At 37.2% G+C, this 16,604-nt stretch overlaps 1 protein-coding gene across 5 annotated transcripts in view; it reads right to left on the bottom strand.

The window, feature by feature from the left end:
• The window catches only part of LOC115236111, a 47,535-nt gene that overhangs the window by 18,911 nt on the left and 12,020 nt on the right, over positions 1 to 16,604 (bottom strand). For 4 of the 5 annotated variants that reach the window (XM_029808330.1, XM_029808329.1, XM_029808333.1 and 1 more), the window contains 4 exons: positions 13,959 to 14,043; positions 12,772 to 13,563; positions 924 to 1,180; positions 74 to 469 (listed from right to left, as the gene is read on the bottom strand). In XM_029808330.1, coding sequence (XP_029664190.1) covers positions 74 to 469; positions 924 to 1,180; positions 12,772 to 13,207 — 1,089 coding nt within the window. In that variant the 5' untranslated portion in view covers positions 13,208 to 13,563; positions 13,959 to 14,043. The remainder of the gene's footprint in view (positions 1 to 73; positions 470 to 923; positions 1,181 to 12,771; positions 13,564 to 13,958; positions 14,044 to 16,604) is intronic. The other variant, XM_029808331.1, reaches the window with a different exon arrangement.

Genomic DNA, 16,604 nt, shown 5'->3' with positions numbered 1-16,604 from the left:
AAGAAGAGATAAGCGGTTTCTCGCGCGGGGTTAAAAAATCTCTTCGAAAAAGAACATTTCTTTTTACGATTACCTGTAAATCGTTGGATGGCACAACCGCTTGCGCTTCCTTAGACACGACCTGATAACGCTTGGCCTGCTCGCCGGCTCGCTCCCCGGCCGCCTCCGAAATACCGGCAACGCATTTGCAGGCCAATCCGCAGAGTTCCTCGTAGACCTCGGCAATCTCGCCTAACAGCCCCGGTAGACAATGGGACTGATAACGCTCGGTGATGGCGTTCGTGGCTCGTAGCTGCAGAATATAGGCGTTGTGCGATTCCAAGTAAGCGCGCTTCAATTCCTGCTCGACGCCACTGCCATCGTTGGTTAGCAACGCGCCATAGGCGCGCTTGTAATCTAATCTCGCCCGCTGCAGCTTCTCCTCCGTTTTGCTAACCACCTGCTCGTAAGCGTCGCGATGGGCGAATACCTGCGAGGAGAGAATATCTTGCGCTGGAATACGGGATAAATTGTATGGAGACGCGGTGTGTGCCTCGAATCGAAATGCCGTTCGCGTAACCAGTTTGAAAGACCGAATAATTGAGCGGAGGTCGCTTGGGAAACTTTACCACTTCCTCCTTATGCCAAATGCGGCAAACTTGTCTCTTGTGACTCGATTACTGAGCAGCGATTAAATGGCGTCTTTGAAATAGCGATTGCACTAGCACAGAATGGCGATACTCGGGTAAATTGATTATCGTTGCTTGATACATAGCGGAATAGCGAATTGAAAGTAAGGAACAGTCAACGGAAATATAAATATCTCTACTTCAAAGCAAAGAGATATTATAAATAGTTACATCATAGGGTTCCAATTTCTCGTAAATTTAGACATAACAGAGAGTCGCGTCGTTTATCTCTCGGCACACAACCCCCGCGCTTACCTTCCTCGATTGCAGTTTTCGATGAAAGCTCGCCTCTAAGGTGGGTCTCGATAATTGTTGCTGTAGCACCGCGGCCAAATCGAGATGAGATGCAGCATCCGCCTCGACTTGCCGCAACAAATTCTCCCAAACGCGTCGCATGCCGCCGACGTCGGTTCTCGAGTCGCCCGATCGGCTACGAAATTCATCGACCAGACGTCGCACGTTTGCAGAGTGGCTCTCCATCGCGGTGCCCAACTCCTGGGCAAACTCGGAGACTGCTCTCGCGGAACAAATAAGAGGAAGCATTAATCAGATAGTTACGAGCGCGATTTACGAGGTGGTAAACGAAATTTCGACAAATGTAACCATTCCCATTATAAGGAGTGGGACTTGAAATATAGATTTTACATTTTATAAGAAATTAATAGCTGATATTATATTGAATATATGAGAAAATATTGTAAAAGAATAGAAGAGATATTTTTAAAATGATTAATCTGTTTTCAATATATAAATAATTTTTTGTCATACACGTAAAACGAGAAACTTAATCGTTGGTTATAGTAAATGGATAGTCACAGAGAATTCTTAAAAAAATAGAGAAAAATGTCCACCATGTTTCTTTGAAATAATCGAGGAAGTTTACTAAAAAAATTTTATATATATAAAAAATTAATTTTTTTATACTTGAATATTATATAAATTTCTGATATTTCATAGCAATATATTAAATTATTGGCAATTTGACATATATTAATCTATAATATTTTTAAAATTATTTCTTTTAGTCATAAAATTTGATATTTCACGAACAAATTATTGGCACTGAATAAATAAACGGGATGCTATTTAAACAGGAATTAGAAGTCAAATCCGGGTGCGGAAGCCTTGTTTTGGTAACAGAAAAGCCTATCTTGGCAATTTGCCAACGGGACTTAGCAGCTGGCGACGGCGAGTGCAATGTGCGAGCGAAATGACACGGTTGCGACCCTTTATAGTCTACGTCGATTCGATTTGCTCGTCAAAGGCATCGTTGCACTTTCGATATATCGGAATTGACGTCCTGGAGAGAAAGGCTTGCGAGGCGGCCAAAAGTAAATTGCTCTCAGTGGAAATCGGCTCTGGTGAACGTTATTTTCGGCGTATCTAGAGTGGCATTGTAGATCAGGCAGGGGGGAGGGAGGGAAATTCAATATTCTCGCCGTCTTATACCCTATATCTCGCCCGCGATCGGGGAACTTTGAAATATCCTTTTATGGATCACGCCCAAATGGCATCCTCACGACTCAGGATCACGGATCAAAGCATGTGCGAGGTTTTCTCGTAGCTCGTTATCGCTATCGTGCTGATAGCCTGGTCTTTTGCGTTATCTCCACTTCTTCACGCGGCTTATTTCCTTTGCTTCTACGAACCGCAATTTTATCGAAATCTCGCGTTTTGAAAGGGTGGCGAAACGTAATTTCTTGTAAAACCGCGATCGAGGAGAGATGGAGATGTAATAAGGAAGCTAAGAAACCGATAAGAGGATGAACTTTGGTGCGAACTTTTTATCTGATTATACCGAGTATGTAACAAAAATTTCTTTTTAATTTGTAACCTTCCTCTCTCTCTCTCTCTCTCTCTCTCTCTCTCTATTGACGTATAAATTACAATATTAATAGTTTCTTTCTAAGCAAAATTATTTTATTGTAAAAAGGCAACAATAAATTGGTTGATGATTTTGTTGGATTATATTTTTAAAAAGTATTGTTCAAATATCGGGAATTTTTAAGCTATTTATTTAAAGGTAATTATATTATTGAGTAAAATATATTATTGAGTCATTCAAATTTTATTTCTATTCTTTTTGAAAGTTTTCATCTGTATTGGATCGAATTTATTTGAAATAACTGTCGTGGGCAAATGCGTAGAGAATATTGCACGATTACGTCAAGGAATACCTTGGCGATGGAAGCGCATTGCCGTCATTTACGCTATATTTCGTCCACGCGTCGCGATTATCTTGGCAAGAGGATGCGAACCTGTCGAGAAATATATTTCTTTTTGTTTCACGTTAGGGACAGAGGAATGCATTAGGTTTCACGGCTTATACGTGCGTGTATTTCTATGATAAATGTTTTCTCTTTACTTCGATATCTAAGAAATGATTGTTTTTAACGAAAATTACAAAAAATTTTAAGAATTTATAAGATATTAATATTTTATTAAGCACGTTTTTTTTAATTTTTATCTGATATGTGATAATTAAGTTTTTGCAACAGATTGTGATAGTAAAAATATCGTGAATATACGAATAAACTCTATTAATTATGTTTTGTATATTGAATCATCAGGATTAAAAATAATATTAAGCATATATGACAGAAATAAATAAGTTATTTAACAATTTTCTTCTCGGTTTTGCCGTTACGTTTAACGGTGTAACTGATGAATCAAAAATACGTAGGAGCTCTTTTACGTCAAACCTCGGTCAGTGAAAATATGCAAGTAAAAAAAAACACGTCTGCACGTGTGCAAATACACGTTCGGCCTAAAACAGAAATAGAGCGAGAGAGATACGGCATAATGCAATAGTCATTCAAATAATGACATTAATTTGATATCCGTTGCTGCAATTTAGCGCGGCAAAAGTTTGTGATAAACTCGAGATGAACGGGAATGCGAAAGATAGAAATTCATGCCAGCCAGCCAGGCGGCAATGGCGAATATCGTTTTTCCTCGTCAAACAATTCAAACAAACGAAGGCTCTCGCGACGGGGTGACATTATTCCTCGAAGCGGGCCAAGATAACCCGGGAATCCAATAAGGTAAGCCGAGCTCTCTCTAGAGCCTCCGAACTCCGGCTCTGCCAGGGCTGCCTACCTACCATCAGGTAATCCGACCCGTTTTTGTGAGCATTTCTCGTTTAACCGAGTGCTTTCGTCATAGACATCGTCATTAAAATGTCTTTCCTCTGACGAAGGAAAAATCGATATGGGTGATATATATGTATTATATATTATTGCGGATAAGAAATTTGTAAGATTGAGATTATCGTGTTAATTCTCCAAATTGACACGACAGAGAGAATGATTTTCTCATAATAATATTAATATGTGAGAAAAATTATATATATAATAAATCGTTGCATATATATAATATCACTTAAAAAAGTGGTATTGCAACCACAGCAAAAATTTTCTGGGTGCGCAAAATTAACTGAGGTACATAAATGATTAGCAAATACTGTGATATCGCATATGTTTCGCATTTAATCAATCTAAGAGACAGAGACAGAATTTATATCTGAACTGTTTGTGAAATTTAGAAAGAATGTTTTTCTGTGGCGCCTATCCATGTTAAGGCCAATCATACTTGTTATAAAGTTTGGCTGTGGTACACAGAAAAAATTAGCGGCAAGAAACAAATGAATATATAATCCTCACATCTAACATATTTGTATAACGCGCCCAATCTATCTAGCTCTTTTAAACAATTTCTCTCAATTTTTCGATGCTGCAGTTATAATTGGCAGTTATATTTCTCACAAAGATCGTTCTAGCTGTAGTATCGAAACTCATATTTATCCAATGCAGTGATTAACATTTGGCAATGGGACCTAAATTTTCTAGAAGATATTATTAGAATATTGCTGCTATAAATTCTATATGTAACAGACAATATTCTAACAGATACAAAAAATAGCGATAAATTTTTGTTGTGACACCTAGAAATCTACCTATATCAGCAAGACATTTTTTTGAGTGATATATAAAAATCAAATGGTAATTATACTAGTATACAAATAGGGGGTCAATATACTATTTTAAAAAGTAATTGAAGTATTGAATCAGTAAATGAAAGCAACTGTTGATATCAATATTGAAAGATCGTGAAATATATTCCGCCTAAGAAGATTTTAATTTCTTTTGAGAGCTTTTATAGTTAATGTCAATTTCAATTTCACTTAACAGAATCTCGTCTAGTTATCAAGTTGTTTCATGATGAAACTTTAGAAGCTGCGAACCAAGAGGAGATGATATATAAGTAAATTATCGTAGAGGGGCATCTTTCTCGCGTAAATATGACAGCGCGCAGTTTTCGAGTAGCATTTGCGTGCGCAAATTTTAAATACGTCAATAAACGAACATCCTGTTTACATACGTTTATGTAAATGTTACACATATTCGCGCGCTGCGTTGCGTTGCTTTACGCGTATCTGGATGTATATATATATATACATATATCATACCGAAAGCACAAATCCGTCGGAATTATGATGAAACGGGCTATCGATCCCGCTGACAGGCACCCGTCCCGTCGATAGTGATTTAAGCGAGCAAAGAGCTTTATACGAGCGCGCGCAATATCGCCCTCATTAAGACATTTGCATTAACCCAAGCTGCCCCGGTTTCGGGAATTACGTTTAATGCGCAATTTGTTTACTGATTTCCTGCGTTAGTTTCCTGGAGAGACCGTTTAATCGTTTAATCATCGTTTACGGAAGTCTGTTTTACGAAGAAACTTTGCGCGAAGCATGCATAATGCGGGTATTTCAACGTTTTGAGCCCAGACTACGTTCTATGATAAAGGATTCTTATCGATGAATTTATTTCGACATTGACTTGTAATACGTTGCGTTATTACAAAGCATTATAGTGTATAATAAGTTTACTATAATTCGGTTAGTATATTTCGAAAAACTTAAAGATTTGCGATGATTTTTATTTATTTATTTTTAATTATTTGAAATAAATAGAATACTTTTCTGTATAGAGTAATGTTACATTTTCTCACAGATTTGTACGACTTAAATATTTTATTTATTTTAAAATCGATATATATATATATATATATATATATGTCGCTTATGTGATATTGCGACATATGCAATCATTTCTATCCAAATTCATCGATACATCGCGATATTCATTACATTTATTCGAACAATACAATAGTCTATAATTGATAATGCTATACAGTACATCGGTAATATTGGTTTTTACCCAAAACCGCTTTCGTTGAATAACTGTATTATTATATCAATCTCGCGAGATATCGAGAGAATATAATATCACGTAACGCGTATGAATACATATTTTATTGTAATACTCGTTCTCTGATCTAAATTACATGGAGTAAATTAAAGTCTCGCGTGTTAACTCCTTTTCACTTTCAATCATATTATTATACTCGACTAATTATCTCACATCTATGTTGAAACAAATGTAATTGCGCGCGCGACGTGTATGAAGAAAATCGAGCCACGTGTGAATATCTGCGTTTTTCTTTCTTTTAACATAGTTTTGCATTCGTCGCTTTACTCGCTTTACAATGACGAAAGTCATTCGAACTCGCAAAGCTATTTCCACTTTGACCCTTTGTCCGCTCACGCTCGCTCTCTCCAAGAGCTTCCGTTATTATAGTTCCGCGTCGCGTGTAGCGAAATAATTTAACCGAAGGAAGAAAACACACACCGAGACTTCCCTATCCGCGGAAATGAAATATTTTCTCTTCGCGAAAAACTTCGCTAAGCTCGTCTCGGAAAATGGTCCGAGTTGGCGCCACGAATTATCCATGGCGCGTTCCACTTTCGTCTTGCGCCAGAAATCGCGTTTCAAATCGGGCGTGAAAAAAGAAACTACGTCATATACATACGAATGCAAAGCGCGGTGCACACCCCGCGGCGCTCTCTCGCCCGAAGAATCTCGGTTAATTGAATTCACCGTAATAGCGGGTCGCCCTCCATTATCGTTTACCAGGCAGGCCTATTTGCGAGTTCGGTGAAGCATATCACGCGACGAATAACTTACGCACTGAATTCGTACAGTTTTAATCATCGTCTTTTCGCCATGGTTCGAGTCGATTGGTTGGTTCATTAAAGACCTTTTTCTTTACATTTGATGCCAGGAATAAAAGGAGATCTATATAAATATTATCATAAAGTATTATAATATTATATACAATTTGAAAACGCGAAATAATTAAATAGAATAGTTTGTAGAAAAAAAAAATATTAGAAGTATAAATAGAGTATACTAGAAATACAAATAAAAGTATAAATCTTTCAAAAAAATATATATCGAAAATATCCCGAAATATATTCTAATTAATCAATATTTTATTTATCTGGAAAAAGAGAGAGAGAGAGAGAGAGACAATATATACGGAATATAGATTTATATAATTTTTTTCATAACTGACGTTTCTGCAATCTTTGCGGAGCTTTATTGGTCTTGACAGATGAAATGTTTCGCAACAAAATACGGTTCTCTGAAAATATGACACTTGCATTGTTCATACCGAGCTTTTATTGTTCTCGTATAATGTATTTATAATACGCAATCGATTGAAACGATTGGATCTTCGGAAATGCCGTGGCTGCGAGCCACGATTATCGAAAGAGCACGGGAGAGTTAAAGGACTCGGCGCTCGTTAAAAATTGAAGGTAAAATAAATACTGCTCCAATTCCCGTGATAGCATAGATGGGCGCAAATATAGCGCAGGTGCTTTGCTGTATAGAGTATTGATACGGAGTAATTGCAGCCAAATATCTCTTTCTCTACGTTCTATCTACGCGCAATTTTACTGTCGTCGTCTCTTCATAACTCACCGTCGTGAATCGAGGTTACTGAAAGAACAGGTTTAACGAAGGAGCACGGCGTATAATGTATGTTTCTACCATGTGGTTTGATGGATATCAAAACGATATAATTATCGCGTATATAATGTAATAGAAATTATTAATTTTTGACGTTATCCTGCAGTTAATCAACGATTAAACATTGGTAGACATTAGTACAAACATAAGAGAGAAAGAAAGAGAGACATAGATATAGCGCTTAAAAAAGATTGAAATTTATATTCTCGGCGTTCTATGCATTTTAGTATATCGATTTTGCATCGATATAAGAATATCTTTTAAGCGTTACCGCAACTTATCTCGTATTACAAGTATCGTCACGATAAACATCGCTGCATTTGCATTTTGCTTACTAACGAGCGTTTCTTCGACCTTGCACCATTTTGTTCGACGAGAATTTTTATCTCCGATAAAACGCTAAGACCAACGATAGCGGGAGAATTGCACCCGCGGCTCCGTTTACCACGTACTTACATCAACAGCTGCGTGTGAAAAATTCAAAAATCGCTCATCCCGCATATAAAAACCAGTCGGTAGCACGCAATGATAAAGGATGAGGTAGCACGAAAACGAACGATTTTCGATTACAATCACGCGATGAGTTTTCGAAAGTGAAATAAAAGACGAAGCGAAATATAGGACCATCGCGCAGTAGAAAAGGAGAAATGCCATGCAATTTTTATTTTATACGCGATGGAATTTTCCTCGAAGAGAATGTCACTTTCTCGACGTGATTGATATGATACGTATTGACAGTTGTATTTGTATAAAAATATGTAATTTGCCCATATTTCCAACTCACATAAATTATGCATTTCAAAGCTCTAAAATAATACGATCGATTCAGAAAAAATAGAAGCAATTTCAAAATGCCATGCGCACTTGAATTTTATCTGATAAGATTTATCTCGCAGAAATTTCATATTTAATCGATATACTTTCTCTCCCTCTTTCTTAACAATAGATTCTCATATAAACTTGATTTGATCTGGGGGGGGGGGGAAAGATTAATCTCGATGAAAATTGAAAGATTGCGAATAAGATCCAAAAGAAGAGAAAGTGTTTTCTCTAAATTTATTAACAAATCACTTCAATACAAAATGTGTAATAAATCAAACATTAGATTCTACACACATTTCCCCTCTGAATACTTTTCTACTTTTATTATATTTGTATTCTTAATTCTTTGCATTAAACTTATGTCTCTCTATTTATAAAAAGAAATTTTAAAAAAGTATTTTTGAAACTATCCGTTTACCTATCATAACGCGCAAATAAAAATTGTGCGCCCCTCGAATAAACAAAAGTCTTAAAGAAAGAAATAATCAATGACGCTCGATGTCGGAATCAAAGTACGCGATAATAAGTCATCCATCGTCGTATATAATAATCCGTATTTGCTAGTAAGCGGGAACAAAAACGCGACAGATCGATGAGATGTTTAATGATTCAGCATAAATTTTCTTGTTCGAGAGCGCGATATAATGTGTGGTTTCGGGAGGGGGCAAAGGGGACTTACCAAGTAATCTAGATGAATCGTATCTATAATAGCAAAATGTCCCGCGGTCATTTCCGCACGCAGGAGGCATAGGGGAGGGCACGATGGCGACTGGTCATGAAAGAAAAAAAAAGGTAGACGGCATCACTAACGCAATAGAAACGGAGAGTCGAAACAGTTATATGGAAACGGCAGTTTAGTCAGGGGTTGACCTGAATTCAGGTGGGGTGAATCAATATCCTGCCTGCCTGCCTAGCTGGTTGGCCGTGTACTCTGTTCGCTTCGCAGTTACCGTAGCAACCGTAGCCTCCTTCCTTTATTAAAATATGACCCACGTCGTTTTCTCCGTACCATTATATCGCGCGCATACACAGTTACGATCTCCCCCATATCAGGGAAGGGGGACAGGATTATCGCATTTGGAGAACGTGGAATTCCGATCGGCCGGAGTTACTCTACGGACTGGCTTGGCCCGATCGACCTGTCCGATGGTGCGAACCAAGGTGTAATGACCTTCGTGAGTGCAAGGATGCGACCTTGATACGGGGTCCCGCGAGGTTCGACGAACCCGATTGGCTGGAGTCACGCGAGCCTTAGACATTGTCCTAGAGTAACGCTCTCATTGAATCCGTCGATCTTTGTCGAAAATTGTGTTTATGAATATTAATTTGTCTATCGATGAAAGAGAAATACGCTCGTATTTTTTTACTTGTATTTTTACAATCGTTTTTTATGTTCATGCATATATGCAGGCTCTCAATCAAGAGACGATTGTGACATTGAAATATTTTATAATGATGAATACCCGACATTTTCTCATTTTTTAAAAAAAAGATATTAAGCAAGACTTTTGATCATACAATTGTTTGAGGAGACAAAAGATAAAAGCTACCGTGAATAACAGAGGGTAAATTCAATGCAGATATGACAGTTAATAAAATATTAATGAATTGATTTATTAATTAATTTTATTGTAATTATATGGAATTGTTAAAGAAAATAATCAAATATTTAATAGATATCGTAAAGTTTAATCGAAATTTTATATGTTAAGTAAATAATTTATAACTTTATCTTTATTATCAATTTGATCAATAGAAAATTTTGCAGTCATTTAATTACACGACTTTGCTTTATTTGCATTCTTTCCCGACGAGATGAATGAGACATCATCATTTTTTTTTGTTTTTGATGCAGACAACCTTTAACTTTTAAACGACTGGGTAAAAACGGAGCTCAACAGTCGTCGCTACATTAACACTGGCTTTGTTCACGCGACGATTAAATGCCGCTTCATCGAACTTCATTGCGTTTTCGTCGGCGATCGCCAGGCCGGGCATATCTGGCCGCGCCGATGAACCGAATAAACATCCAGGTCAACACACGTGACAGCCTCGAGAGATCGTTTGGTCTTGACGAGGCCGCGGTTATACATACTCTAAATCCGCTACGAGGCGTAGATCTATTTATACCGCGGTAACGAGCTCTTGTATGCGGGGTTGCGATCCTGCGGAACGGCGCTCGCGGAATTTTGTTTCCACGAGAATTCACATTGTTCATCGGGGAAGGGAGATGTTCGGATTTATACAGTCGAATAGCACACGTGACGGAATAACGCCAAACGACTTGCTTTACCGTGTCATCTGTTTAGAACGAGAGATATACATCCGGATACAATCGGAATAATACATTTTACGTTATAATGTTTTACAAAGTTACAGACATCTTTTATGAAAACGTTTTTAAGTTACAAAAGAGACACGAATTTATTAATTTTTTTCCAGATACAATATATTTTTTTATAGAATAGTTTTTCGCATAGTATTTTCATTTTTTTATTTTTAGTTTAAAACAATTCTTTTTATTACTCAGGATCGATAAAATATAAAGTTCGTTATCTGCATTCGTGACTGATTCACAGCTTCGGATACGTATGAGGGGGGGGGGGGATATATTACGTATGATAAGCGGAGCAGCGGACATATTACATCTGATAAGCTAATTCGAAATGCATTCGAACATACTATTTGATTCGAAAAGCCCCACATGCTCTAATCTGATTTTATCAGTCTTATGACCGAATGAAAAAGAGGAGGTTCATAAATGACAGATCGAAAATTGAGGTCGATAGGTCAGATAGGGATAGCGAATGACAAAGATCGATAGCTTCGAGTTCAGTAGCATAAGGCTCTCCGTAGCCCTTCTCTCTTTCCACTACTTTCAGCTGTTAATTAATCTTTATCCCTATATCGTCTCCGACGAATATCTCGATTATCAAAGAGGGCGGCGAACGAAAAAAAGGTTAACTGTGACGAATTATTTTGGAGACATGTCCGAGAAAAGATGTAAAAGTGACAAGGACACGTGGTTTTAATTAATCTTACGTCAGACGCAACGCAACGTTCTAACATGATATATTAAAGTAAGAGGATCCTAAACTTGATTCCCTTCGTATTTTATACAGATCGTGCCGCTTCTACTGCTAATGATGGATTCGTTGAGTGAACTGGAGACAAGAATTCTCATAACAAAATGTCGAGTATCTAATGGCTTTTGTGAGTTATTGAAAGTAGTAAAGTGCTTTTCACAAACTAAGCCTCAGACAGGAAAAGGGAAGGGGAGAAGACAAATTTTGATAAGGAAACTTTATTCCCCGTTTAATTTCAAGTAAACTTTAGATTAACAATATTTTAATTTGTTAGTTTCCAAGTTAATAATAAATATTAAAAGTTGTGATACATAATAAGCTGCCTCGAGACAATTTTCTTAAGAAAAAAATTGATTTGGTATTTATTAAGTACCGTACGACATTTAACAGCTGATTCCTTTCAGAAATGGAAAAAAGATTACATTTGTTACTTTATTTTTAAATCTATTTAAAATATACTCTTTTGAATAAATTTGTTATTCTCGATATAATAATATAAAAATATAAAAATATAATAGATAATATTTTTATTGACTTTTCAATATAGTTCTCAGCATAAAATTGCTATTTTTTAGATATCTTTCAAAAATTAAAATTTGACACCGAATCTGAATTTTTTATTATATAATGGAATTCATTATTATTATATCATCTCTCCCTCACATGATTTAACAATATAAATCTAAACCATGTTCGCTCGACGGCTATTAAACTTTCGTCAAGTCAAGATCCGTTATATGCTAACTCGCGTAGAAGTTTGGAGTTGGCAACGAGAAAGTTATATGACTTACACGATTATACGAGCCTGTACGTTAAATACATGGATAATTTGAATCATCGGCCAAGCGACAGGTCGATTTTTCAGTTTACAAATTTCGTAGCAGGTACGCGGATATTGTCGCGACATAATCTAGCTATGCGCGAATATTAAGTTCGCAGACATTTTTTTCCTCCTAATCCGATAAGCGCGACAAAATATATGCAGTTAATTTCTTATCTTTTCGCTACATTTCACGTTTTGTCCTGATAATAATGTCAAGCGATATTTTTAAAAAGCACAAAAATGAACAAAATGTTTGGCAAAGGATCTTGAAAGATATTTACAGAAAAAAGAATCGAGAATGCGCACGTGTTACGACTTGAAGAAAATCTTGGCTAATATCCTCCTTAATATTTAAATTCAAGAGTTTATGCTTTTAACGCTGCAATAAAACGATAAATAGGGGAGAAAGTAACACACGAATTAGACGAATTAAAATAAGATAGCTCACAAAAATTGAATAGTCAAACATTACGTGCGAAGAAACGCGCACTTACCCGTCTGCACGAGCTTAAGCGTGACGCCATTGTGTTGCTTGAGCGGCTCGTTGAGGCTCGGCTGCGTAAGGTCCTTGAAGGGATGATTGGCGGCCTCTTCGGAGCCGGAGGCACGATTATTTTGCATAGTCCCGGCGTGCTGTTCCTTACTCCGTCGTTCTTCTTTCTTGTCGACGTTGCCGCCGCCGTTACGCACAGTTCGCCTCCTGCTGGCTGTCTGACCAGTCTCCCGCTTTCTCTCCTTCTTACGCTTACGAACGTCGTCCGACGCGACGACGATTCGTTGTTGCTGTTGCGGCTGATAATATCGTTGCTGGTTTGCCACCTCCTGATAACCGTTGTTTATTGCTGCGTCGTTGACAGTCAATGACACGGATTCCCGAATCGGATTCTCATAGATACGCAGGAGCTCGTCCGCCGGATAGAAGACGTACATGCCCAGAAATCGTCGCCGCTAGCGCGATTATCGTTGCTGCCGTTGTCGTTGACGTGGCCGCGATCGTAGACGACGCCGTCGCGGATTCCGTGGTCCCTGCTGCTACACCCACTGCTGCTGCTGCCGCCGCACTTCTCGGATCCGCGCGAGCCAACATCGCTGACCAACGATACATCCTGGGTCCTGCGTGCGGGTTCGGTATCGGCGCCGGTCGCCGTCAGGAGACGCATGATTTTTCTCTTCTATCCGAGAGCGCGATCGAGCGTCGCTCGCTACCCTGCGACGTATCGCGAGCGCGACGCGACGCTTATCTCTTTATCGTTGTCCCTTTGCCACATTGACGCGTCGTCGGTGCACTAGAAACGGCCAAGAATAATCGATTTTAATTATCATATATATATATATATCGATTATTATCTCCGATCGAGCGAATAAAAATCAGAATATTCTTTTCGTATCGAACAAGACACAAACTTTAGAAAAAGTTGCCGATAGGCTTTTTTTCCCTCATTCTCTTTTATCCATAAATTATTTATTTATTATTCCAAAGAAATAGATTATAAATTTAATGAGATATATAAAATAAAAAATTTCTTGTGCTAAATTATTTTGCAGCGTTTAAAAAATGTATCATTGAAATGTGTATCGATTAAAAATATTTGTGTAATAATAACAAAGAAGTAATTTATAAATTTATAAATTTTTTCTCCGGATATATCAACTAAATTGATTATGCATGATAGATTCTTACGATGTATTTTGGCGGTTGGTCCTGACGGGCTTGGATAAAATCTAAAGGGCTGGATTTATGTCAGTAATTCCCGATCCCTGTTGGACTGAAACAGAAGTATTTGTAATGAGAAATTAATTTAATATATATATTCTCTTTTATATAACTATGTTGGTCTTAATTGTGGCTTTTATTTAGAGCAAAATGACTGGTATAATTTTTCAGAATTAAGAAAATTCTTTTCTTCTTTTAATTTCGTGTCACATTATATTAGGAAATAATAATATATTATATAATTATATATTATGATGCTTTTTTTAAATTTTATACTATATTGAAAAATTTTGAAATACATACTTTTGCTTTTTCAGTAAAATTTTCATAAATTTGAGTTAAATTTTAGATGAGATAAATAAATCGTCGATGTAGCAACGAAGATGACGATTAAGTCTGCTAGCTTTTTCCGAAAATTTCGAACGCGTTGAGGTATTTAATTCGAAGAGTATAAATATTTTTCACTGTTTTGACGGACAGAAATAGGCCTTGAAAATATTTAATATCTATTCCAATACTTCCGCTTCAAGCCGAGCGCTATGTTACACGTGGCGTATAAATCGTCGGTGCGACATTCGCCGGAGATATCTATGGATCGTATCAACGTATGTTAGAGTTTGCGAGATGTGCTAAAAGCAGTAGTAACAGAGTACAACTGTGAAAGGTAACGCGACACGCATATATAAGTAGAATCGTTTATCTCGTGCAATCGCTGTTACGACCCATGAAGATACTTTTATAAATCCTTTTCCGCTACGTGGAAAGACCGTGTTGCGTGAATCCTTGCGATATACACACACACACACACACACACACGCACGCACGCACGCACATGTGCTTCTATGTGGGCGTGCGTGTCTAAACTATTCGCGTGCGATTCACGGATTATTTGCTCGTTGTATAAATCGCACGGAAGTTTACATATACTTTTCAACGTGGGAACCGTTGCACGTGTCCCGTAAAAGTAACATATCAATCAATCGTGATAACACTCGGAAATCCACGCCAGCCGATAGTCACGTACCGGAATAACTTGGTTAGGTTGGTGGAAATATATAGGCAATGTGCTTAACATGTTATGGACGAATCGCGTAAAGCTATGCGTTTCAAGACCTATTATCCCATCACGTTTTGTGGCGAAATATTTGTAATATTGAAAACCTTAAATCGTTGTTACCTCTATTTCAATTGTTGTAATTAGATTAAAACATAATGTAATATCCTTTCTTTACAGTGTTTATCAAGTTATTTAATAGTCATATCATTTAACTCTATTTTTTTTTTCGAGATTGATATTCTAAATCGAAAATCAAATGACTATTAGGGTAAAATGTTGAATTCAATTTTCATTAGAGGAAAATTGAAGTTAAATTAAAAATATGTGTGTATGCGAGGGACAAAGGAATACCGTAGTATTCAAGCAATTCATATAAAAAATTTAGCTCGACAACACGCTCTCTCATTTTATCGAGCAAATATATCTAAAGCTTGTGTGTATTTTGATTCAGTATCGATCATCAATGCGGACAGGGAGGTAGCAATCAAGCTCGTGCTTTTCCCTGGTAAACGAATGGGAAGGTAATATATATATAGTATATACACGTGTGTGAAAGGCTAGATAATTACAATTTCGTTATAATGGACGGCCTCGCTAATGACACTTTAAAATCACTCTTGGCGCTGTGTAAATTAATATATCAACGTTCTTTTAAGGGCTTGCCGAGCACAGCGGTAACGGTAATCATATTTTTGTGTCATAATGCACCACTATCCGCGTTTAAGCGCTCTCGCAGACTAAATCGCCTTTTTTTTTCGACCGTTAAAAGCGTGGAAATCCCGTTACGCAATGGAATTATATCTTTCCCGTTGCACACATTCTGTTCAAATTGCTGAAACGTTAAAGTGTCCTCCCTCTCGGAAGAAGTTAATCTTTGTTAACTCTAAGAAATAAGCCAGTGGAATATTGATTCAAGTAAAAATAAAATTTTAATATAAAATAGTTTTTGTGCACAATTAAAACGTCACTTTTTATTTAAAAAATTTTATTAAAGAAGAAACAAATGAAGATAATTAGAAAAAGTAGCAAATTAAAAAAAATTATTTAGAAAAAATTGTTTTATTTTTTGTTTATGACAAAATCATGAAATTATATTATAAAAGACTTTCGTTCCTTGTATTTTTTTGTTCGTTGCGACAAGAGGAAAGACATGACTCGGGGGAAAAAAATATAGCGCTGCAGAATTGATAATTTTCTATTTAATATATTTATGTAAAGTACGATATTATAAAAAGCTTTGCGGGAGAGAGATAGGAGATTGTTCAGACCTCTCATATTCTCATTAGGATGTATACGGGACGTGTGTTGATCTCTCGTTTACGGGACAGGATGTTTTATTTTAATCTGCATATACGTGCGGAAAATTGCATTTAGCTGATGATGAATCGCGTGGCATTTGTGCCGATATTAAAATTCGCGCGGCACGCTCAGTTCTTTTCATGTCGACGGCACGCGATATAAGATAATCCTGAAATATAATTATGTCGCGCGATCGAAGGTACGTTCCCGGCAAAATGCCGAAGCGGGCCCGGGAAACGCGAGGACCGGGGGGGGGG

This window comes from Formica exsecta, unplaced genomic scaffold (genome assembly GCF_003651465.1).
Source record: "Formica exsecta isolate Colony F162 unplaced genomic scaffold, ASM365146v1 scaffold245, whole genome shotgun sequence".
NCBI classification, from domain to species: domain Eukaryota; kingdom Metazoa; phylum Arthropoda; class Insecta; order Hymenoptera; family Formicidae; genus Formica; species Formica exsecta.
Note: the sequence above shows the minus strand (reverse complement) of the source record. Positions and strands in the feature narration are given on the sequence as shown.